The sequence below is a fragment of the Sinohyriopsis cumingii genome, chromosome 8, assembly GCF_028554795.1.
Source record: "Sinohyriopsis cumingii isolate HCF-2022 chromosome 8, ASM2855479v2, whole genome shotgun sequence".
Classification (NCBI taxonomy): Eukaryota; Metazoa; Mollusca; class Bivalvia; order Unionida; family Unionidae; genus Sinohyriopsis; species Sinohyriopsis cumingii.
In genome coordinates, this window is record NC_142968.1 from 60,102,833 (window position 1) to 60,130,714 (window position 27,882).

General features: G+C 33.7%; 1 protein-coding gene across 2 annotated transcripts; it reads left to right on the forward strand.

The window, feature by feature from the left end:
- Positions 1–3,800: 3,800 nt before the first annotated feature.
- LOC149793641 (blastula protease 10-like) lies at positions 3,801–20,033 on the forward strand. 2 transcript variants are annotated; one of them, XM_089966440.1, is made up of 12 exons: positions 3,801–3,896; positions 4,361–4,414; positions 5,013–5,283; positions 5,887–6,025; positions 8,981–9,050; positions 9,354–9,554; positions 10,146–10,275; positions 14,378–14,497; positions 15,522–15,619; positions 16,203–16,321; positions 17,020–17,152; positions 19,874–20,033. In XM_089966440.1, exons 1-11 carry the CDS (start codon positions 3,834–3,836, stop codon positions 17,144–17,146), a joined length of 1,392 nt encoding a protein of 463 aa, XP_089822566.1. In that variant the 5' UTR covers positions 3,801–3,833; the 3' UTR covers positions 17,147–17,152; positions 19,874–20,033. The 2 variants fall into 2 exon arrangements, with proteins under 2 accessions (XP_089822566.1, XP_089822567.1); XM_089966441.1 differs by having other exon boundaries at positions 3,805–3,896; positions 4,367–4,414.
- The last annotated feature ends 7,849 nt before the right edge of the window (positions 20,034–27,882 follow it).

The window sequence follows — 27,882 nt, forward strand, 5'->3', positions numbered from 1 at the left end:
TTAGCTACATTATTCAATTTACAAACAGTACAATAGACGGATACAAATTGTTGCATTGCCATTGAACAATTCCTAGCTAGTCAGCTGATAAAACCTTAGTGTTTATCCTACATAGATGTTGTTAATGTATGGTTTTACTACTTTTTAAGCACAATATAATCTATTCATGGCTGCCAGTATCAATGGTGGAGGAAGAGATCGGGAAACACGGGAAAGAACTACTGACCCACGAGAACCTACTGACAAAAGCTTTCTCACATACCCGAACCCGAGACTCGAACCAACGCAGACAGAGGTGAGATGGCTTTGATCCGTAACGGTAAGGGTTTTAGACCACTCCGCCACCCGGGACCAAACCATAGAAAGTACAGCCACACTAAAATATTTGAGCTACATTGAAAACCTCTATTTTTTAAAGTAAAAAAATCATCTTTTTAGGTTCCCTTTCAACAATGAATATATTGGAAAACCCGTTAATATCTCGCATCTTACATAAACATGATTTGCTTTTCCAGTGTTGAAAATATGCTATACATTTGGGTGCTGGCTACATTGGAATCAAGGTAAAGGAAATGGAAAACGAAAGGTCCATTGCTATCATCCGCATATGAATATTCCACTTCATGACTTCAATTTTTATATACATTTGCATGTAAGATATACCTGGCAATATATAGATTCAATACTCCACCAACCCCAAAGCAATCTTCGCAACAACAAACCCATAACTAGAGAGCAGCTTCCTTCAAACGAAAAACATCTTAGAGATGAAGTGGTATTGGGTATTGAATATGATATATACACAATTCTGGAAGGTTGGAACACTGCTAGAGAGCATACTATTGCAACATCATTGCTTTAGGTCATGCGGTCTATATAACAAATACTGATTATATATTTTAAGGATGTTACCATTATATATATATATATATATATATATATATATATATATATATATATATATATATATATATATATATATATATATATGTGTATATATATAGTTGCAATAACAAAATATAAAGCTGGATCTGCGTTTTAGTAAACCTTATTATTTGCTTACTGAAATGGCCTCATCGTTTAAAACATATGATGGGGGAAAGCTTGATTTTAATAAAGGTAAATTTAGAATTCATGTCACTCATTAGACACGGTAGGTGAACAAAAAAACTTAATATTTCTAACGTCCATGCATTTAACATTCAGACTGTTAACATTATAAGTTTCATTCACCGCTGATAACAGTCTAGTATTGATGCAAAAACTTTAACTCCGTCATGGGTCTTACGATATCTACGTCTTAGAAATGAATTTATTGTCTCTTAGTTGCTCTTGGTGTTTATAGAAATTGTACTAAATATTATTGCTTCTGTCGTGTAAATAAAAATATGGTAAGAACTTTTCTTTTACATTATACGTTACACAAAATTATCTACGATGTGTTGCAAGGAGGTAATATAACATAGTTGATCGTGAGTTACGAACAATTCTCTTTATAATAAATGAACGACACGAATGTCGAGGCACTGGGGTGGGCATAAAATAAATAATATTGTTAACGGTTGCTAAGGATATTTAATTAAAGCGTGGATATTAAATATGGTCTTCTAGATGAGTTGTCGTTCTCTTATAGAGTTACTTCTAAATCACGATACCTTGTGAACAGAGAATCCTCCAGAAACAAGAATCACCCTTAGATCTTTCTACAGATTGACCGATGTTCCTCAAGACTATTGTTAACAGCACGTACTCAAAAATACGAGCAAATAAACAGCACTATTAAAGATTGAAATTGCGATAGCCACTTTTATTAGAGATCACGAACTTTGTCTAGCTGATGAGGAAGTTTTGCATTTTTATGAAACATTTCTATGTTCGATTGCCAAGCTTATTATAGTCGTTTACGAATCAATCAAATTACGTTTGCAGAACGAAGCAAATAAAGAGAAAGTATGTTGCCCATGAGGGTCTATGTGTCTACTTGCTAGCATCGACCAGCTAGCTCGTACTATGTTTTAAAATTAAGGTAGTAGATCTTGTTTTATTGTTACCTTATACATCCATTGTGATTTAGTTCGATGTATATGAAATGAAATCAATACAAACTTCAGATACTTATAATTTCAGAACATTTCATTTCGGAAACATGATGCAGACAGTATTCCTGTATTAAATAGTAACACAAAAACATTTGTTCTCACAAACAACGGCTGAAACTCGTTCATAAGCTCAAAACTAACAGTCACAGGTGATGTTTCCAATATGCTTATACAAATTAAATTAAAGTATAAGTCAATGAAAATTAAGAAACTTTGAAAGCTGCATGATTTTAACATCATTCTAGTTAACGTTGCAAAAATTGCAAAAGGTACATTTTGGGACATTTAAGCGTGATCTTAAATTCCGTATTTTACGTCTCTAGAATACAAGATATAAGGTCTTGACTTTGTAAAGATTAATTGATGTTAATATTAAATGTTTAAGTTAATAGAAATTGTATTCGTCTACTTTTGATGGAAGACTTCGCTTTGATATCAATTTGGATAGTGAATATGTAAGGAACAATGTCATATTTTATACTAATGGGACCGTTTGGGTGAGGGGAAAAGACGGAATCAGACGCAGTGATGTTCAAAAGACTTAAACATCTACTGGTTGTATAAACAGATTATTCCATGTGAGGTAGCACATTGGTTAAGCAATGTTAGCTGCTGTAAATCAGTCTCCACTCAAAGCAAAGTCAAACTTTCCTTGGCGGCAGTGATTATTAATTTGTTGTTGTTGATCAGACGTGTTAGAGAGCCAGTTCCTATTATTGCTTTGGAAAGTGATATTCTTTGCTTTCTATGGACTATTACCTTTAACTATTCACAAAGTATTTTAAAATAATGTCGGAATTTAATACAATGTATATTTTTCGTCTTATGGGTTATCAAACGATTTCAAGAAATGTAAACTTGATTTGTATATCCAACACAAAATGGTTTATAATAAGTTTAAAAATTTTAATAACCATTATTTACTGATGCCACTTGTAGGCTATACCAGCCAATAAGTTTCAAAAATGGATCTTGCGCTATTTAAAATTTGCATTGTGCCTCTCTTCAAGAAATCTCATGCTCCACATAAAAATAAAACTGAATATCATAAGAAATGAACACCCGAAAATTAAATTAAAAGCACAATATTCTAGACATTGTTTCAAATCCCTTGTTACAAAAATATCTTTTATCCATTAAAATTTATTATTATTTGAAGACTAAATACCTTTCTCTAAGAGATCATTGCAAAGTCAATGACCAATCATGGACGATGTTCATATAATTAAATACATGCACAAGTAAATTATTCGATACATTTTTATACGTAAGTATTCTGCTTTTTTTGACGTAATACATTTTCAAGCCTTGTGATGTTATCTACCCTGTCGTCATAAACATGCGCCAGAATCTGGCTAATGCTTTGCAATATGTATGTAATTATTCCTCATATTTCTATATATCTTTCTTACAAAAGTTAAAAATTGGCATGAACCGCATCATATAGTATTATAGAGACAACATCACATTTTCCGTCACGGTAAATCATAAATTACTAACATATTGATTTTCTTAGTACGTTGTACAAAGTTTTCACACCCATATGTTTGCACATTAAGAATGCTATCCTTTAAATGAATTTAACACATCCACGAGGAAACTGAGATAAGAATTTTAAAAACTGCATGCCTTAAACGATTTTGATTGGTTCTAATCTTGTTAAAAAAAGATCGTAAAGCAAAGCTGAAATATATAAAGCGCACTACAAACTAAAACAGAGTACAAGTCTCGAAAATGACGCTAGGATGCATAGTGTTATTCATGGTGTTCTTGCCGAGCCAAGGGCATCCAGTAGAGGTGAATGGAAGGAACTATTATTATCATAATTATTATTATTATTATTATTATTATTATTATTATTATTATTATTATTATTATTATTTGCTTCCATACAAGAAGTGATTTTGTATGTGTTCATTACAGAATATGGAACGGATTCGTTCTAGTATTACTTCAAAGGTATGAAAGGAACTAGATTTTGGTAAATTCGGGAGCGGAAAAATGTTTTTACCTTTGTAACGATGGAAATGTTTGACAAAACATGGCATTTATATAAACAAAGTATCAGAAGGAATGATGACAAAGTTTACCTAAATAGTAATACTTTATTTAAATATGACCTTATTATAAAACTAGATTATTCAACGCATCATATCAATAAATTCGTTTTCTTATTTTATAGGTGCAGACGTTATTTTGATATTTAATTTGTACGTTATGCATGCTAGTTCCAATTATGTATATCCAAAATTATCTTGAAGTTGCAGAATGACATCACTGGAAGTTACGACATGCGGATAGTTGACTCTATTCATGTAAGTAAATATTTTTTCTTCCATATGGAAAATATTTCGTAATTACATAAACATATAAAAACGTGAGATATATAAAAAATACCGTATAATAAGGAAAATTCGTTTATAATGAAAATTTGACTATTTACCGCAGTAAAAATACAATATCCTAGTCCTGGACATAAAAGTGATGAAGAATTTTGTAATTTAGTGTCAGATATGCAAGGTATCAAGAAATCATAACAAAGGGCTAAAATATATTAAATTAAGTTCTTATTTGAGTTTCTTAGTTTTCTTTCGATACACAACTTCTAGGAAAGCTACTAACTTTAATGTGTCCTTTGGTTAATGAAAATTTATTGTGGCATAACATTCACAAATTGGTCATGCCATACCATTTAAAGACAATTAAACTGTTTAGAGATGTGACACATAAAGAAAAGTACAAGTACCAACATTGAACATAAATAGCTTTATGTTACCAAACAATTTATATTCTTAATTAGCATTTGTCTTAACAGCTGGAGCTCTAGGTTTTCTTTAGAAACATTGTGTCGTAAAGTGTCGAGAACTCGAAACACTTTCCACATGTTTGAACTAACCTCATTTCCTTTAACAGGGTTCACCAAAACTGAACACAACTCATTTCCGACTTCTAAGTGGTCAAAAGCTGTCCGAACTTCACCAACCTTCTGAGGGACTAAATGACGTAGAAGGAACATATGAGGCAGACATGAAATTGAAGCCATCTCAGGAAATTGAGATAAGGGATGGTGGTCATGCATTAGATGGTGTTGGGAGATCCAAACGCAAGGTTGTTCACAACCTGGAATACATATGGCCGAAGGGGATAGTTGTATTCAAGTTTAATGATTTGGTTAACGTTTTATGTAAGTAAAATTGTTTTTGGAAAGACAGATACCTGTTTCTTACATATATCATGTTTTGAACATTATCAAAATTGCTTTATATTTCGTTATCGTACAGTAAGAATTTAATATATTCCTGTTCCATATTGAATGTTTTAAACAATGCCTTCTTATCCGTAAAGTTGCTGACATAACAATTTTGATCATAATTAATTTAATTTTAATACCTATATTATAGTTTCTGTTCTGACAATGTGATCTTAATGAGAAACTGAACACTTGAAATGTCACTAATGCCCTTGATTTATAGATCAATATAACGCCGACTTGGCTCCATTAGGCCAGACGTTTAGAAGTTTGTACAACGGATATTATTGAGAGTGGAAATGTGACTGACTGTCTTCGTGTATACTAATAACTTGCATAATCGTAAATCTGTTTGATGTGTCGTGTTCTAATCAGGAAACGAATCGGACACGTTATTTAAAATATAATTCACAACATTTAATTTCTGGAACTCTAGATGCAGCAAAAATGACTTAATAAACAATATATATTATCGAAATCAATTGATGTAAGTGCAATTGTTTTATTTACATATATCATGTTTAATTTGTTTTACAGCTAATGATATAAAACAAACGGTTTTGTCTGCTATCGACTACTGGGAAAGGACAACATGTATCCGGTTCCGGGAGATGTCTGAAGATGTAAAGAGGCAAGTGGGACATTCGAACTACGTCATATTTTCGAAAGGATCTGGGTGAGTATATCAATTCAAATAATGTAAAATCCGATTGGATGAAACAAACAAAATTATATAATATTTGGAACAACTAAATATATATATATATATATATATATATATATATATATATATATATATATATATATATATATATATATATATATATATATATATATATATATATATAGATAGATATAGATAGATAGATAGATATATAGAATCAGACCGAGTGCGGCATTTGCTTCCCAGTTTCCAAGCCCCATAAATGATCACACCAAATGACAAATGATGTGATTGTATTCCTTATTTTTGCATATTCACCTTTCACGTGATGGTACCATTACATACACCCATCATCATAATATTATGCCTGAGGTAGCCATGACGAGTACATAGGTTATCGGGGCCCCTTGTGGCCGAGTGGTAAAAGCGCTCACAGTTACGTATCACTGGCATCTTACCTCTGCGGGGGTTCGAGTCTCGGGTTAGGCCAATGTGGGTATGTGAGAGACCTTTCCAGGAATTTATTTTCTCACTTTAAAAATTTGGCAGGTTTTGGTAGTGTCATCTAACGTCTTAGTTTTCGGTCACATGATATCGCCTGTGTTTGCTATAGTGTTGTGTTAGGAAGCGGTATAGTGTGAAGAAGTCCTCTGCAAATATAAAAATTATAACCACCCCGTGAGAGGAAGCACATTTGGTCGTATATCTTCCCACAGTAAAGAGCCAGAAAAGAGTAGGAACAAGGTCTTTCGTCGACCATAAGACCTGCGCTGCAAGGCTCGTCCAAGAAGTTCAGAGATCTTGCGGTAATACACGTTTTGACTGAGGATACATCTTCTTTCATTCTTTGGCACTGTTGTTTGTCTCTGTCGATCTCGATCTGATTACGACGCGAATCTGCGACCAGAATGAGACCAGTCGGCGACCATGGGACAAATCTAATACCAAGTCGGCGACTCTGCGACCAAGTCGGTGACCAGAGGAAGACAAGTTAGCGATCCTTCGACAAGTCTGAGACCCATTCTTCTGCACTGTTGTTTCTCTGTTTCGATCTTGATCTCATTACGACGCTACCCTGCGACCAAGTCTGTGAAACGAATGAGACCAGTCGGTGACCATGGGACAAGTCTGGGACCAAGTTTGCGACCAGAATAAGACCAGTCAACATTCCTTCGACAGGTCTGAGACCCAGTTGGGGACTCTGCGACGCAGTTGCGAACAGAGGAAGACCGTTCAGCGACCCTGCGACACTGTCGGCGACTGCGACCAAGACTGCGACACAGTCGGCGACAAGAAGCCAGGAATTATACGGTATCCGCTGAGAACGGAATCTCTCACTCTGCAGCACCAGTCCTCGAAATCCAAGATCTATCCTAAATAACCCAAGACAGAGAGACCCGTGTTAGTGTAGCAGATCCAGTATTCTGCTACAGTAGGTTATATCTGCATTATTGTTTAAAACCCTGCGAGTAAAAATGGCTCTTTAAGATTTTCATTGCGGTTAATTTGCTAGTTATGAACCACATTTCTGTATGGGTGCACTGTCATTGACATAAAAAAGGTATTATCCCTCTTGGTAAGGGAAGGACCTATTTTGCATTCAATCCGAGACGACAGTGTATACGGCTTAGATAACTCTTCGGCCAACAGTCCGCACAGTAAGGCCACAGACTATTGCCCCATTAACAAATATGAATCGGGAATAGCATTCCTGACGTTGTTGAAATTCTTCAGCAGTGATTTTATACACGGCCCTGCCTTAATTAATTCTTTTGCGTGTCAATAATGTCTTTTGAGATTAGATTATTCAACTGCCACTGATTAGAGTAGATGTTACAATGTTAAAAAGTAAGTTGTTATTTTTGTGGTTTGGGCGAATAACTAACAAAATTCAGTTTCCTTGAATGAGATTATTAGTGATAGTAAAGCTTTGAAAATATAAAACCCTAAAGGCGTGGTTATATGGCCACTATTGTCTGTTCTTTGCGTGTTTTTGTAAAGCAGCATTATTCTAATTACATCTTTCAAGAACGAGTCTTAATTAAGGAGTGTTATTACGAGGGATCTGATGAGGTACAAATGGTTATTATACATTTACATGATTCGAATATTCGGTAGAAGAGTGATTTTATAAAAGATCTCTTTAAGATTCAGTCGGAGGAGTCTATAAGTCCGTGTTTGTGATTACGATCGCAAGTGTCAGCACCATGACTTGGAAACTAACAAACTTGCAAACATCAGATATAACATCAGCACTATACACTTAACTGACCCAAACATGCAAAATTCAGATATTTGACATTGATACCCAAATTGGTTATTGATCGTAGGGTTTTAAAGCAGAGGCAATGATTAACAGGATACAACCAAAGAGGTGAACTATGACGCAAGTATTTTATAAGCACAGTCTATCGTTTTGATTCGTTTGAATCTCGTAATGCCTCGTCTTTCGTATTTGCTTTTGTAATAAACTGGGCGTATATACATATTAGCATTAAAAACAAAACGAGCGTACGGTCAGGAAAATTGCTTTTATAAAACTATTCTTAAACATTTTGAAAGAAGGTAAAGAATACATTTGAAAATTAGTAGAGAATTTAATACAATTTAGAACGCTGATGTATGTATCATTCGATATTCTCTGATTTATAACTATGAAATAGTATTGTGCTCACCTGCTGTTAACCATATAATAAATAAAGCTTTGAAAATATGAGACATATCTAATCTGCATATCATCATGCGAGTTCTAGCTTGCATGTACTGCTAGTCAAAATTCTTTATCATGTCCTAGGTGACACCCATGCAGCAACGTCAAAGCTTCAGAAAAGTACACGTCTTCTCTTTAACATCATATACCTATCCTTGCGTTAAATATTTTCGTGCCATCTTGACTGAATTTTATTTTAATTGAAAAATGTGTCAGCTCAGAATTATAATTATGTTCTTTACCTGCTTTATGTACAGATGCTCATCTTATATTGGAATGGTGAACGATGGTCCCCAAGAAATTACAATCTCTGATAATTGTAACAATGTGAGTATTGCAGTGCATGTACTTGTATATTGTAGCGCATATTTTGCCAAAGGCATTTCGAAACTTTACATAATACTTAGACAAGTGAATGATAATATGAACTTCGATGTAAGCACCCACTGCTGGTTAGATTAGGCAAATTATTTATCGACATCTAATGCTTATTTTTGTAATCATACGTGAATTTTATATTTTAAAATCAATTTAAATGTCAGCCTGTACGTTGCTAACGATTGTATATATTTAAATTGCTTCATATCCCTCTGATAATGATGGTAATAATTTTTAGGTAATCATATTCAGGTGGTGTCGATAGCTCATGAAATTGGACATGCTTTAGGGTTTTATCATGAGCAATCACGACCTGACCGGGACTTCTTTGTAAACGTCGCAATTGCGAATATAAAGCCGGGATTAGAGGCAGATTTCAACAAATACGACCGCCAAATTATTGACACGATGGAGATGTACGATGTTGGATCAGCCATGCATTATGGACCAACCGTAAGTAATATTATCAATCCACAAATCGTTGACTTCACAAGGCTCTGACAGAGTTTGTAAACTTCACGCAGATTATCATGCCATCGAAAGCTAGAGCTGTCATTCTGTATCACATCTATTTCGCGAATTTAAGTATTCTCCACCCATGTGACATATTTCTTAAGGGCAATTTCATTTGTTAAAACAAAGATCGCATATTTTAAATGTTACGATTTGTTAAAGAATGTGCACATTGTTACTATAACGAAATTGGATTTTACTTTTAGAGAAAAGCTTTTTGTTTCTTTAATTTAAATACATGTGTTTGGCATGAATTACTAATAGATTTATGGACATATATTTCACATTGATAATGACAACGAATCTTGGAGAGAAGGCTGAGTGATATAATTAAAAGCAGAACAAATATGTACATCCTGAAGCTTTTGTTGATAGCCTTTGATGTTCTGATATACTTCCAATAGAAGGTTTATTATTGGTATATGAATAACTTTTCAAAATTCAATTAATAAACTTTAAAGAGAATCATATATACTTTTTGAAATAAATCAAACATGTTGTGGTATATTTACTTATGTATTTATCTTGCAGTGGTTTAGTAAAGATAATAAAGCCCACACGATTGAGCCAAAGGACAAAGGATTGATGGGTATCATGGGGCAGAGAGATGAGTTGAGCTTTATTGATATCAAGACGGCAAATGATCTATACAAGTGCAATGGTAAGCAGACATTAAATCCGCATATGAGCTGGCTTATATTTTAACGAGACCTCTGAAAATCCATGGCTACATGATTCCCTCAACCTCCAAATGACTCATCCACAACAAACAAAACAAATAAATGAACAAAAAGAAAGGTGTTTTGTAATCCACACGCAAACAATAAGTAGAACCAGCTTTAAGGAGACGAATGGTCAACGCAGTACGGATTATTCCAGACATGTTTATGTGGTATTAAAGTTTATATTTAAATGCAAACCAACGAATGGATAGTTTAAAGTATAAACAAACTTTAGGTTAGGCTCACTGTATGGAATATAAAGCGAGTTTAATACTAGAAAGTAATTTGTATATCAAGGTTTGACATGGTTTTCTCTCCAAGCTGTGACTGAGACGACTTATATACGTGCTGGAACATTTTCCTTCAAAGCGTCAATGCATAGGAACTTACACATATATGTACACACTGCAAGTACGGCTTACCAAATGTGGTCACCTTTGAATTGAAACTTTAGTTCAAATATTTAGTTCAAATAATGATATGTATCCTTCTTGTAAGTTTCTTCTAAATTATTTTATTTTGACGTTACAGTGTGCTGACGGTTACATGTGATTCCAAAAAGCCCAAGCTGCACATAAGTGGTCTTGTCTTGGACAAACAGATATACCGATATTCTATTTGGTTGCGCCTCTGGTATCGATTTCCCAGATGCAACACATTATCTTTGTAAATGTGTTTGTGACGCACTAGCTTTAATCATACCAATAGCACCAAATATCACTAAATGTTTAAACTCTAGATATTTTACAAGATTTCGTATTTTGCAAAACAAATTTTATGTTTTCTTATTTTCGACATCCACCTACGTGATCTTTGTGTGCACGATTTGCTTATATTTAATGCAGACAACGTGAAAAATATTTTCTTAGGGTATATGGCTTCATGTGCATTATATTACTGACTGGCGCGAAGTGTGTTGGTGTGGAGAATAAGAAGAATGCCTATTAAATAAATATAACATTATTTATGACGAATATGTAAATTTAAGTGCATAATGTTTAGTTTATCTCAGTACAGGTCAAATAATTGCCAGTGTACAGTGTCATTTATTTAATCTTGAAAAATCACATCGACCGCATTGCACTTTTGTAATGGTCCTCTGGGAGTCGTCCTTCGTGTAAAACTAAAGTTGCTTACATTGTTACCCGATTCACAAATGAATAGGTAAAACAATATTCGAGTGATATTGCTGTCCATTCCATATATTGGGGGGCCAAAATCTGAGAAAATCAAAGTCACATGTAAGTATTACGTCCAAAAGGCAAGGCTGCTTGAAGTAATTTTCACTGGTTCGGTGTGTGAGGGCCTAAATCCACTGCTAGATAAACTTGTTAATCTAATAATGGATTTCGTAGCAAAAGTTACCATTAAATTCATCTAACATTTAAGGTTATGCGTTAGGTGATTAACTTCACATATAACGTTGCTTATATCTGATATCGAGGACCTACTCCGACAGGTGCTTGACCATTGACGATGACTATTTCATTTGTTCTAGTCCTTAAGCAAGAAAACGTTCGACATGACTAATTGATGCAATGTTTCCTTTTCTTTTGCTGTTGTGTTTGAACTTATCTCTATGGATTTAGTACAAACAGTTGTAAAGAATACCCCCCTCCCCTACAAGCCATGTGAACTATTCTGAAATCACTGCTTGATACTGCCTTCACTAACCGGTGTTATCGATACTTCTCTCTCATCCGGGTAATTCCCCTCATTTTTCAAAAGTGCCATTTTAAAGGCGCGTTTGAAAAAAAACAACACTTGACCCTAACGATTTAAAGAACATCTGCTCAGTTCCTAACTTCAAATTCATTAAGAAATAATTGTAGAAAAACCTATTCTATCTGAACTTGTATCTCATCGGAATTCATATAGTCTTTTTATCAATGTAAAATCTGCATATGTACCTCGTCATGACACTGAAAGTTCCCTTCTTAGAGTAATTTATGACATTCACTCTGCTATGGTTCGGGGCAAGATTACAGTCCTTACCCTTCTTGACTTGTCCGCGGTGTTTGACACAAAATATCATGTTATATTACTTCAGGGTCTCCAGGATATATACGGTAGTCATGATACAGCTTAACTATGTTTCAAGTCATGTTTAATCAACATGACACAAATTCTGTCCGTAAATGAAAAATATTGGAACCCAGGTGACCATTATTTTGTTGTTCCACAACGGTCTCTTCCTGGTCTTGTTCTCTTTATTCTATGCTCTCAGATGCTCTCCCGTGTCATAGATCGACATTCGATATCTCACCAGTTGTACGTGGAAGACACTCAAATAGTCAAATCTAGCTGCCCATTAAAAGGTGTAGCTAACATCCAAGGCGTAGAGAGCTGCGTTTCTGACGTGAAATCATGGATGACATGAAACAAGCTACAGACGAATAATCATTAAACTGGAGCCATCATGATCACCTTTACTTCAAACAATAAGCATCAGCAAACATTAAATTTACACCGTCACGTTGGACAGGACGCTCTCATTACAAACAACATCTCATGAACATATCCAAGGCTTCATATCGGGAACTGAGATGCATCAACACGCTCCATTCGCAATTTTCTTTCGGTTGATTCCACTTAAACACTTGTGTGTTTCTTAGCATTTTCAAGATTGGACTATTGTAGTTCAGTTTTGTCTGCGTCGTCTCAGAAGCTACTAAAGAATCCTCAAAAGGTTCAGTTCAAAACAGACCTGATCGGATCATCCTTACAGGGCGAACAACTATGCTATGTAAGCTTTAATAGCGACCAGTTCAATCAATAATGACATATAAAATCTATTCACTATGCAACACGTCGTTGATGGCGCCTGTTAAATATACCTATCCATCTCACCTATGTGTTTACCCTTTTTAGAAACTTACTCTCTTCTTTCGTGACTCGCACTCGCATTGTTCCCACTATTAAAACGAAGTCATGCTGACAACCTTCTTTTGTGGAACAGGTCCAAACTACATGGAACGAATTGCCCATATATCTTAGAAACAAGAATACTGTGATTTCATTCAAGAGTGTTCTTAAGCTCATCTATTTCGACTATAAGTACAGACTTATAGGTGTAATAATCTATACTTCCTTAATTATTCTCAACATTATTTTGTTTGTAATTTCATGGTGTTTGTTTTTATGATGTTGTCCTTGTATATGTTCTAATAGTGATCTAATATTTTAAGGTGCTTAGAGCATCTCGAGTTAGACTGTTTTAAGTCCACATCATTATTGTATCTTCCCGCTGTTACACGCATCAAAGAGAGTCCAGCTAAATTGAGGATTATTTTCCAAATCATTTCAAAGTGTGAACATATATATTAGAAAGTGAACATTTTAGAGCGTAATATCGATGATCTTTCTTAGTTTAAATATTGTATTTGCTTCAAAATTCTTCAGTACTATTTCTTCTAAGATAGATTTTCACCGTGATTACCAACAATACGAATTTAATAGGTGTCTTACGACACAGTAAAGCAAATTGGTTATTTAGTGCGGAGACAGTGTAAAGTACCTTGCCCGAAGAAACACCATGGTAATCGACTCTGACTGATCTAAACCCGCACCTGTGTCTATCTTGCTAACCTTGGCTCCTTATAGTAAATAATAATAATAATAATAATAATAATAATAATAATAATAATACTGCTACTAATAATAATACTTATAACAATAACGATTATGATAATGATAATAAGAATAATGTTTATGTTTTGAATAACAGCCAAATGACAAAATATTCTGAAGTGTTAACACTTTAGTTTGTAGTTAGCAGGAATTCGCCTCATAATCCTTACTCTAGTCATGTTGCACCGTCATTATTTCATTGTTCAGGACACCATTAAGATTGCGGTAACATCTAGATATTCCTTAATCAAGACTTCAGTCACATTGGTGTTCGTTGCTTTCTTTGTTAAACCTTTCAAGCGAACGTAAACGATGTTGTATATAGGTTAAAACAAACAATACAAACTAGTAATTAATGAAAATTTATTAACGGCTTAACACAACAAAACATAACTGGTATTCGTATTGCAGCGGGATGTGCTGGCAGACTGGATTGCAGAAATGAAGGGTACATTGGCCCGGATTGCGCATGCGTATGCCCTTATGCACTTTCTGGAAGAACATGCGAGGAAGTCAAGAGAGGCACGCCAGGTATTAAAGTGTTAAGTATTTTATATGTAGACGCACTTAACATGGTTTCAACTTGGTTTTAACGTTTTCTAGATCATCAGAAATTACATGTAAAAGTAGTAATTTATGTTTTACTTCTGACACCAGGTGAGTATTTTAACCCCAAAGAAAAGACGAAGGTGTTTGCATTATCTATTAATCAACAGATCTGACATTTTGAAACAGTTGTCGAGAGAAAAGTTAAGTACTATTCATTTTATTGGCTATCTGAGTTTCAACCAGTATAATGACTAGAAAAACCATTCAGAACACACACATTTATAAACTAACATGTTGATTGTTATGTTACTAATTATCCACAAAATGCGGAATTTTAAATCTCCGTTGTCTAAGTGACAACTCAGTTGTCAAATATTGTCACATTTATTTATAGTGATTATTAAAACTTGAACAATAATTTAAGACTGTTCTTTGTTTTCAGTATTAGTAGACCGATAACGCTATTGTTGCATATCCACATAACTTTAATGTATCGACCAGAGCTGATGTTATTTAAATGCTAATTCAGTATTACGGGTGATATAGCTAGTGTTAAAAGTGAAGGTACTGCTCATTTTATTGGCTGTCTGAGTTTCGTTAAACCGGTATACTGACTAGAAAAAACATTCAGAACACAGACATTGATAAACTCACATGTTGCTCTGATTAGTTATGTTACTTATTATAAAAAAGCGGAAGGTTAAATATCCGTTGTTTAAGTGATAATTCAGTTGTCAAATATTGTCACATTTATTTATAGTGATTATTAAAACTTGCATAATAACTAAACACTGTTCTTTGTTTTCAATATTAGTAGAGTGATAACGAAATGTGCTATTATTGCATATCCAAATAACTTTAATTTATCGACTAGAGCTGTTGTTATTTTAGTATTACGGGTGATATAACTAGTGTCAACCGTTTTAAAAGTGAAAGACATATTGCGTTGTGTACTAAATATGGTGTAGACATTTACTAACAAGTGAATACATTTTTATTAATTTAGGATGTGGCGGTATCCTCACAGAACCATCAGGGACGTTCACTTCCCCGAATTTTCCCCACAATTATGCCGAAAATGCTGACTGCTATTGGCTCATCCAAGTAACGATACACATAAATCGCCCACTTATTTGACTTGTTGATACATTTAGCACGGATAATTTGCTTTCCAATAATAAATTTAACTTTCGCATTGGAATGAATTATCTCTCTCTGACTCTGTCTCTGTCTCTGTCTCTCTCTCTCTCTCTCTCTCTCTCTCTCTCTCTCTCTCTATATATATATATATATATATATATATATATATATATATATATATATACCCGTTTAGTAAACCGTAATATGTTTACACACGGATGGACACGGACATTTCAAATGTCACTTTGATAATAATTTAAATTTAATTATATGTGCCATGCGTATTGTTAGGGTTTAGAAAAGCTCAGACATTGACGATACAAATGCATCATATTTAATACAGATTTAAATTTTTGCTACGAAGGTGTGAGTTGAATACATACTTAAATTTCTGAAGCAGGCCTGATCTAAACGTAGAGGCCATTACAACAAATAATTACGTTGATTTGCAACACGGTACCCTCTGAAGATGAAAATAAAAGGAGTGAAAATAATTTAGTCATATTTTCTGCCTTTGATTTGTTGAAATCTTAACTCTCGGTTTTAGACCACAGCAAAGTCGAGTATCACAGTGCGATTTGATACTTTTGAAGTGGAAGACGATGAAATATGCAGCCTTGACTGGTTAGAAATAAGAAAGTATGGTGTCGGTTTTGCAGGACCTCGGTTAGTATATACAAAAACAGTATATTCTTGATTTATCCAGTTTGTAAAGAAACGTATGGCTCAAAAAGCAATGGACGTTGAAAAATGATCAATTTATACATATTTTATTTATTCCTGTAAATTTATATTATATTTATATTTTCACTAGTGTCATCCAGGTGGTAAGTTATAAACCTACGTATAGCAGGGTTTGTCAACTGCCATATTGTTTCAAATCTACACCACTGAAATGGAAATTTGTTCAAAAACGCGATCATTACGATCCATTATGAGGCAAATGTTAATTACGATCCATTATGAGGCAAATGTTAATTGTATTGAATCCAATGATCGTTTCCTTGTACACACTGTCCTTTCAGTGGTGTAGATTGAAGCACCATGTTTCCAAAAATGATTGTGATGTAACTTCTGTACTGAATTAATCGTCTCAGAACCAGATTGTTATGATATGTCACATCTTTATCCACTTTTCATTAGTGAATCAGTCTCAATCTCATGGATCACGTCTGAAGTGTATCGAGCAAGCAAAATGTAACGGTATATTAAACGGGATTTTGTATCGCATAGGTAGTCGTTGAATGATATAAAACAATGGGGTCATTTAGAACTCTAATACAATATTATGAAATCTTTATTGTTTATGTCAATGTAGAGTTGGGAGTTGATTGTAATCAGATCTGATATTGATTTATATTCAGATTCTGTGGAAACGGACCATCGGCTCCAATAGTATACAGCGGATCGGCACTGTTGCTACACTTTCATTCCGATGGACCCCACACTTTCAAAGGATTCCGAGCTACTTACACGATTACGCCGAAATAGCTCCTTGTAAGACATTTAAAATGGCGTTTTCTTTAGAGTTGTGTAACTTCATTATTAAAGAAACACTGTCCCCAGAAATTAAGTGTTAAAGCTGCCTCCTAACCTGTTTTTATTCTTGCCCGCGGAAAGAGGGCACTGAAATTGGGAACTCAGAGTTATATATATATATATATATATATATATATATATATATATATATATATATATATATATATATATATATATATATACGCTTTTGATGCAAAGAGAAAAGAACGGTGTCATTGGTAAATAATTTGTACAAAATATTGGTTGTGGATGCATTTAATACGAACAGTTTTAAGATCTGCTAATATGTGGGATTCAATCGAAATACATTATTTATCAAGTAATATTGCATTTGGAGCTTGTTTAAATGTTATGGAAATATGTAGTCATCACATTAGTGAAACATTGAATCTCTTTGGCAGACTCAAATGCCATTTTGTCGTCTAAACGTATCGTCTGGATATGGATGGTTTTGGATCAGTAGGGCATTTAGATTTTGTCAATTTTATGTCTGTTACTCTCCAGAACAATTTAAAGCAAACCACTTTTTAGATGTATTTCCGAGTAAAGTTTCTGCGATTAATGAACACTTTTCCAGTTTTAAGCTTGAATAACAATGTTTGATTGTGTTCAATTATTCGACTAAATTAAACAGTTAATGTAATGAAATTATACTGCAAAGTTTTATTGAAGAAAAAAAAAACCTTTCATATAGATGCATGGATTCACCAGAACAAATTGACCAATTTTAAGCAGAGAAATCAACCCACTCAACAAATTGGTCATTAATAACATGACTAAACGGCTTTAATAATAAACATTTAACTAAATTTAAATGAAAGTAACAAACTAGCCATAGCTTAGTCATAATCATGAATACTTGGCACGGTTAAATTCAAACATCACATTATCCATAGCTGAGTTATAATCATAAACAGATGGCACAGTTAAATGTAATGAACGCACTATAGATAGTGTAGAAATTATAACAAACATTTTTTGTCATAGTTAAATTAAAATTGCAAACTGTTCATAGAGAATTAATAATCATGAACATTTGGTACAATTAAGTTAAAATAACAGTATCCATCGCGTAGTCATAAGCATAAACATTTAACAAAGTTACAATCAAATAACACATTATCCATAGCTGATCATTAATCAAAACGTTTGACACAGCCAATTCACAATATTCATAATGTGGTCATTATCATAAACATTCATCACAGTTAAATTCAAATAACACACTATCCATATCGTAGCCTTAATCATAAAGATTTTGGCACAGTTAAATTCAATTAAAGCTCTATCAAGAGCCTAGGAAATATCATAAATATATTTTGGCAGTTACATTCAAGTAACACACTATTCATAGCCTAGACATTATCATGAACATTTGGCACATTTCAAATAACACTATGCATGGCTTGGTCATAATCATACACATCTAGCACATTTAAATGCAAGTAACACACTAAACACAGCGTAGTCATAATCATATACTTATCTGGCACATGTTATAATATTGCTATATTAACGTCACAATCTAAATAACACGTTAACCATATTAACGTCAAAAACAGGTAATCTAAATAGCTCGTTAACAATAGTATCGTAACAATCTAGTTATCTTGATAATCTAAATAACATTATATATAACAGTTCTCGTCTTTTATTATTCATTGTTCATTCCTCTTCCTTGTGGATAAGCAGCAGAACCGTTATTTACATATGCCGCAAACATATACATCATTTCAAGGATTTTTAGTAATAGGCAACCTTTAAGAGCTATGTGGTGTGGTAAATGTTGTCCATTAGTCATAGTATTGTCTTTTTCCCTTTGTCATCGAGGATTTGCATCTAATAGTTTTCAGCATGTGCATCGAGCAAATGGGGATTCTAGTACACGAGAAACGTTTTTGTTGTTGTATTTTGTTGTAAATGACACTAACGTGCAGGCAAATCGGAATCGCCATATCTTGCCCACCAAAAATCACCCTTCGCATATTGCTACATGAAAGCTAGGTTATATGTACACTTACATTGATCATAACGGTGGATCTGTAGACAGGGTCAGAGAGGTTCATTCATGGTGCGTATATTATAAAGCACTCTGCTCTCTAATTTCTTCATTTTCACATATGTACCAAAAGTATCGTTTTATTGGCATGGCGTGAGAATACATTTGTATAATGTTTATGGAGATGTATTTAAATTTGTTCGGGGAAATGAAGAGAAAAGTTAATATTGAATTTGTGTATAAAATATGCACTATGGTTTTTCGAAACCATTTAGCCGAATGTGTATATGAAAGGTACATGCATAAAGGCTACATTTATATGTTTTTGGTACATTGAAAACTACATTGCTACAAATTCTAACTCAATGGATAATTTCATATACCTTATTTGATGCTTCAAATTGAAAGGCAGTGTAGAGAAGCAAAATAAATATTTTCCGTAACATTATACTTATCAATAATTTCATGCAAATAGGTCAGAATGGAGAGGAAAAGTTGAGATTTCTTCTGGTTTTAATATTATTAAACTATTCAATGTTAAATTAAAATATGAAAACAGGATAAATAAAGCTGCATTTATCAGAACATTGCTTTAATTAGTAACTTTAAAATTATGTTATGTTCCATCTGTACACTCTAGTATTAGTATCACATCTTCTTTCATTCATACTTTTTTACAGGTAGAGGCGAAGTGATGGGTAGAAACGAGATACCATTTCGTTCAAGACCACAGAAGTTCACAAATCAGTAATAAATAATACAGAGTCATATTCTGCATACAGTAATATATCCCAACTCAACAGAATAAAATTAATGCCATGTTACTTGTTTATTTTTCTTTCTTCAAAACAGGTTCTATCGTTCCAAATGCCTTACATTTTCTTCAGGTACTGTAGATTCAGGATACCATGTATTTCGATTTATGAAAATATGCAAAACGAATGCGTAAGGTCAAAAAGAGAATGCATTTCCTTTTGTAGAATTTGAAATGAAGCTTTCAATGTGCAAGACTTTGGAAACAAGTAGGCCTAAACGATGACAAACGTGTAATTTATTTCCAGCTTTCACTCTACATCAAGAAATGTCTAGGTACCTAGGTAGAATTTTAATTTTCTGGCAATATATTGTTATATTCTATCACATACATGTATGTATATATGGTATACTCTAGATCACTTGATTTTGTTATTCATTAATACAGAATGCATAATTAAATTGACACCCATCAGGAGACAAGTTTAGTACAGAAACGCATGTGTAAACTATTTTGAGATTATTTTATGATCTACAATATGAATTACAATATACAATGGCGTACAATTTTCTCCTTGGTTTGTATCTGTTCCATATTTGGTTTACAATGGTAGACTGCATTCTGTCGTTTCGTAGGCTGATACCTTTTATCAGTATTTTCTTTATTATGTACTCTCTAGAAAACATCACTCAAATCATTGAGCATGTTTAAAACGAAGCAAATGTATCCCATTTTCAGCAGAATATTCTTTGAAAGTGTCGATAATGCAGTCAAATCTGACGTGCAGTTACACGTTTATTACTTGAAAATAACATACAGAGTCTTTAAGCATAAAATGACTCATCATATGTTTGGTAATATATTTTGAATGAGAACTCCTCAAACAAATTTCATTCTATCAAATCCATCACTGCACAGTGTCAACCTTGATATAGAACAAACGCAACATATATTCTGGTATTTTGAATTTCTAGCACATATAATTGACTTATACTTACATTTCGAAGAGTAAACTTGGACCATAACGTATATTTTGCTTGTGTCCACGATAGTAAGACATATTCTTATTTATTTTATCAGCTTATACAGCGTAAGAACACTTTAAGCCTGTTATTCAAGTAATCTTCGGTCTAACCCTCTGTGTTTTTTTTTTTGTTTTTTTTTTTTTTGCATAACTAGTAAAGAGTTTCTTTCTCTTTTCTCTTAGGCTGACACGTTTACTTTTATTCGGTATAGTTTAATTCTTAAAGAAATTTGTACATTTTACCATATTTACTTCATAAGTTTTACTTGAAAACAATAAAGCAAGAACTGGGCAGATGTACTGTTAAACCAGCATACATAGATACATACGTACGTACGTACGTACTTACGTACATGCGTATATACCGACACAAACACATACATACCTACACACACACACACACACATACATACACATACATACATACATACATAGATACATAGATACATATACATACATACATACATACATACATACATACATACATACATACATACATGCATGCATGCATGCATACATACATACATACATACATACATACATACGTATGTACATACATACATACATACATACGTACATACATACATGCATGCATGCATGCATGCATGCATACATACATACATACATACATACATACATACATACATACATACATACATGCATGCATGCATTCATGCATGCATGCAGAAATACATACATACATACAGAAATAGATACATACATACAGAAATACATACAGAAATACATACATTCAGAAATTCATACATACGTACACACATACTCTCATTACATGTTTTATGTGCATCGCCTGTCTTCATGAATTAGTATATTTGACAAATGTTTAAAATTAGCAGCAAAAATACATTTCGCGGGGTGCTTTTATGACACAATTTAACATTTTTCCTATGTAGTACCTATAATAGTTTGTCCCATTAACATGTTTCTGCGGTTAGTTGGTTTTGCTCGTTTGCCTAATTAATCGCATAATGTTTTCATTAAATACATATTTGTCAACGGTGACGAAAAACGTTGGTACAAACAACTGTCCCGCATCTTTTAGGGTCAAGGAATTTACATGCCTTACTGATGCTAATCTGTATTGTATTTAAATGATTCCTTGAGGTCAGCTGACTATTTTCCAAAATAAAGGAATGGTAAATCATTTTAAAATATTTTCTGCCAGTCCAAACAATGTAAATGTAAATTTGTAACGCCAATACTTGTATTACTTTGATTAGCTTTTAAAGCTTGAATGTTTCAGTAAATGAGATGGGGTTGTATATGAAAACAATCAAATAGTTTTCTGTACAGTGTTACAACTTGGATAAATACATAGACTGTACATTAATAAGATTTATTAATATTAAATAAATTGTGCAATAAATATTTTCCCGAAGAAAACATATTTAAGGCTCGAAAAATGGACAAGTGTACCCAATTACCGTATCAACGTATGTCAATTAAACCCTAACACGTGCCGAAGATTACGAACAATACTATCGCTGGCTAAAGTGTGAGAATTACGTGAATTACATGAGGTCCTTTCATGTGATATATCCTCCACCTATCCAACAGCCATTATATATCATATACTTATGCTAATGGTCATAATGTAAACATCTTAACATATTTTTCATTAAATTGTCTGTTATAGTGCACTAAAACGTTGCCCAAATTCACACTGGGTAAGTGTCAACATAAAATCGTTTTGTTTTATATGATGTGCTATGGTGCAGTTAAGTCTGGTCTGACCGTATGTAAATTGATATTGAAACTAAAAGTATGTACATAATAGACTAGCTCGAGTGGCACGCATCCTTGACAAAAACGGTACCCAGGGAGGTTTCAATAAGGCTCGATCGAGAGGCACGCACTCTTGTCAAAAATGATATCCAATGAGGTTTCAATCAATGATAGATCAAGTAGCCTACACCCTTGCTCTTAATGTTACCCAAGAGGTTTCTTTCAAGTCTGGATCGAGTGATATACACCGTTGGCATTAATGGTGCCAAATGATGTTTGAATCAATGGACGCTGGCCTCTGCATTTTTTAAAAACGCCAGGAGAATATGTTATGTTTAATGTCAGGGTCAGTATAGTGGTATTCAGTTGCTTTTGCTCGCAGTGAACTATTTCTGCTGAGCTGTCTGTGCTGTCATTTAATCCGTATGCATGGGCAAAATAGGTAATACAGCAATCCATACGAGTATCATTATTCTAATGCATTATCCCGTGACCGGAAAAGTAAAGTGCTAAAATATTTCGCCTCACTGTACTAACTTTTGTTGAACTGCATAATTTTAGTATCATTTCTGTGAAATGAAAGGATCTTAGCTTCTAGTTATACTTAACACTAAAATCGTTCATAAAAATCGTTATGTTAACAAATTAGGGAGGGCCAATTTTACGACGCTAATATATGCTATCAAAAAGGCTCGCGAATACTGTACACTATGATGTATGTTAACAAAAACAGGTTAATTATTCGGATTGAGAAATATCGTCCTTACATCAACTCTTTATTAACAACACATAAGCACGAAATTCCTGCAAAGTTATAAACGGAAACATAATTGTATATATCATATATCCTAGATTGATTACATTATTTTGCTTATATGGAAAGTATTTAATATCAAATGTGTACGATATTGAAAGTTTTCGATATTAAAGCACTTTCAATATCAGAAGACATTGCTTATTTTGATAATCACAAAAAGAACTATACTCGAGCATATATTAACTTAAAGGTATTAAATGTGATTCAGTTTTCCTATTGAAATTACTTGCTAAATATTATGCCATTTTCACGATTCTACTACGGTAAAAGCATATAAACTTGAATTGCTTGTAGGATGTTCTAACATACTTGACATAGTTTTCAAATGGTGAGTATATTGTCAAAGTAATCTAGAAAAAAAATCTAATATGGCATATATGTTTGGCAAAGGTTATGTCTTTGTTGCATATCTTTTGCTTTAGGTTGAATGCGGTTGCATGTTTGTCTATTTATTCGTTGTAAAACCTCGCACCATGGTATATATTTGTCAATGGTGAACACTCATATTGCATGTTTTAGCTCACATAAAAACATTTCCGCAAAACAGATTGTCTCTAAACCTGTAAATGACAGTATTCTAATTTAATAATGTATAACGTTTCACTTTTAGATTACAATACGTACTATGTGGCTATACCACACCAAATCATCATGTTAAGTCTAATCATGTTACAAATAGTCCTTAAAGCTGTATTCACTTGCTAACATTAGTATAGTGAATAATGACACAAAATATATTTGTTACGTTTCAATGGAGAATGATGGACAATATAGTAATCGGGAAATCCAAGGAGTGTCTGAACTGTCGGGCATACACGATAACATGTACATCAGATAGAACCATTTCCAGTATTCTTCGCAACGTATGGGTATAAAGATGTTAACAAACAGGTTTAACGTGGTACATGCAAGCATGACAAGCCCGCTCATAATCAATCCCTGAGGTTAGCAAAGCTAATATAGAGCACGAACATTCACAGTCCAAGCTTTACTATCAGACCATTTAGTTCAAAATGTATGTTAAACCCAGTTAAAGAAACAGCGTAATTTCTTTAAACAATGTACATGTTTACAATCTGTGAAAAATGCATCTCTTTCACAAAACCTACACGTCACGAAACGTAAACTACACCATCATTTGTTTCCAAAATTACATAATAACACCATAAGATCTGTGTGGATTTTCGTGGTAAGGGAATCGTTTTACATGGTCGTAAGCTGCAATGAACACGTACCTAGCATTAGTTCAAATTAGGAAGAAAATGCAGATGTAGGGGAAATATTACTGCCATTATGCTGACATTTAGACCAATGTAAGGTGTTTATAAAGAGCTCACAAAGGACCATCATTTAGAAAAAGAAACTTAGAGAAGATCTAGTTTCATCACGGTGACGTTTGTTGTTAAATGTACCAGACTTCATCTTCTTGTCAAGTTTTAAATATATATATATATATATATATATATATATATATATAAAAGATATCTCTCATTCTTACTCTCTCTTTCTCTCTCTCACACACACACACACACACACACACACACACACACACACACATATATATATATATATATATATATATATATATATATATATATATATATATATATATATATATATATAACAATAATAATAATATTAACTAGGACTTTGTACAGCGCCTAATCTTTAGAAGCTCTAATCTCTTTAGTACATTAGACAATACCTATAAGATAAAAAGCACGTAATGATATGATTAAAAAAATAAACACCACGAAATTAGAAAACATTTTTTTTTAAAAAGCATGCTGAGAATGTTCATTACATGTTGGTGCAATGTGAGAGTACTGTCCAGAGTAACACATATGTTTCGTACGGATTGTGTGAATTTAATGTTGGTGTTGCTGATATTTATTGTTTAAGGTAAAGGATGTGACTGATGACGGCTTTGTGTTGTGATCATAATGGCTTTAGTTTTATCGTCATTCATCTGCAGCTTGTTACATGTCATCCATGCTTTCACATCAGAAATGCACCTCTCTATAGCTTGGATTATAGCAACAACTTCAGTTGGGTGGCTAATTTTGTATATTTGGGTGTCATCAGCGTACAATTGGTGAGACACTGGATGATGATATATGACACTTGAGAGCGACTGAGTATACAGAATGAAGAGAACAGGTCCAAGGACAGACCCCTGATGAACACCACATCAGATATCAAAAATGGCCGGAGTGTATTCCATTTGCAGATATAATTTGTGTCCCATTTGCCAAGTAGGACTACAACCACATTAAGGCTGTATCATGAATGCCAACTACATGCTGGAGACTGTGAAGTAATATAGCATGGTATGTTGTGTCAAATGCTGCAGACAAATCAAGGAGGGTGAGGACGTTATATTTCGTTATCCAACGTAGAGAGAATGTCATTAACTACTTTTAGAAGAGTAATTTCAGTACTGTTTCAGTATATATTTAGAGACTTAGAATTCGTTCCAATCAGGAATAGAACCATTGATTTGTAACGGTCTGAGCCAGAGTTTTCCTGAGTATTTGGTATTATGATGTCAATTTTATAATTCAAATCTATTGTATACACCATGTGTACACACCAGCAAGATATTTACTCTCCTCCACTGAAAATCGAATACTCAGTTATCCCACTATGAAAACAAGGTCATATGGACAGCGTTCTTTTGCATACCAAGGCCCAGCAACGTAGAATGAATTGCCCACTGAACTTAGACACAAAGACACAGTGATCACATTCAAGATGGGAGCTCAAAACTCACTTATTTTGACTGCAAGAACATACTTAGATCTAATAATATTTCCTATCTCAAATATTCTCAGCATCTTTTAAATATTTTTTAATGTTTTTTTCTTCTAATGGCATGGTGTTTGTTTTTGTAATAATATTATTATATGTTTTTTATCTTAGGTGTTGTCTAATGTTGTAAAGCGCTTAGTGCTTCTAAAGATTAGGTGATATACAATGTCCTCATTATTATTATTATTATTAGTAGTAGTAGTAGTAGTAGTAGTAGTAGTAGTAGTAGTAGTAGTATGATTATTAGTATCATTATTATATGCTTTTCGTTTTTAAACAGAAATCCAGCTAATTTTTTGCATTTAATTGAGTAGTAAATTACATTTGCCATGGGGGCCCCGAGTGGCCGATTGGTCTAAAGCGCTCATCGTTACTGATCACTGCCATTTCACCTCGGTCTGCGTGGGTTCGAGTTTCGGATGAGGCTAATATGGGTATGTAAGAAAGCCTGCCAGTAGCTTCTCGTGGGTCGGTGGTTCTTTACGGTGTTTTCCCGAGTTGTTCCTCCACCATTAATACTGGCCGCCATGTATAGCCTATCGTGCACTGCATAATGGTGTTAAACTCTACAACAACGACAACATTTGCCTTGCAGGTGAGTTCTTGTGCATCTGCGTACTTGCTTATATTCGACATTGTGCTATTCTTTTGGACGATAATGAATGAGCCGATGAAGCCGTGGGACAGGTAGATACAATTACTGAGTAACTAACACCCACCTATATGAGATTGTTGTACTAACCCGAAGAGTAATAAAAACAAAAAGACTACGTGACTGCATTCTGTATCATTTCCGTCATACATATCATTCAAATCAGAAATTATTAATGAAATATTGTCCTGACGTGATGGAATTGTCAGCGTTGATGTTCCTTTCAGAGCACACAAAGCACCGCATATAACATATGCATTCTGTCCTGAAAGAAACAAAAGGAAAAAACGTTCAGTTACTTCGATTGCAATCAAGAACTAACGAGATATACTTGTATCCACTTAGTGAAACATTGAAACAAGTCATTCGCTTAATAATGCACATATTTATCTACTTATCGTATTTTATTTATCTGTATATCAATATGTATTTCTCCCTCTGTTTATATATATACATTTATTATAAATGTATGTATATTTAACTTATCTTTAAAAGTCTTTATCGAAAGCATCAGTGACAGCGAACTGAGTTGACCCAAGACATCTGTGCAATCTTATCAAGCACAAAGTTGAATGATATCAGTCAACAATGCGTAAGACCTGTATATACTCATATATAGGTGTATGGAAATACCGTACATACTCTCCTATACCTCGGGTCCGATTCCAAACAACAAAGACCCTTATCAGCAGTAGCAAAATGCGCCAGTAGATCATGTTATATTTTGCTCAAATTATTGACCCTAATGTAACTGCACAGACCCTGATCTACAAAAGCATTATGCGAAACGCGGAACTGGATTTATGCCGTAATAATTGGGATTCGACTTATTATCGAGTAAAGACGTTAACCAAGTGGCTTGATTTTTGCTGTACTAATAAATATTTT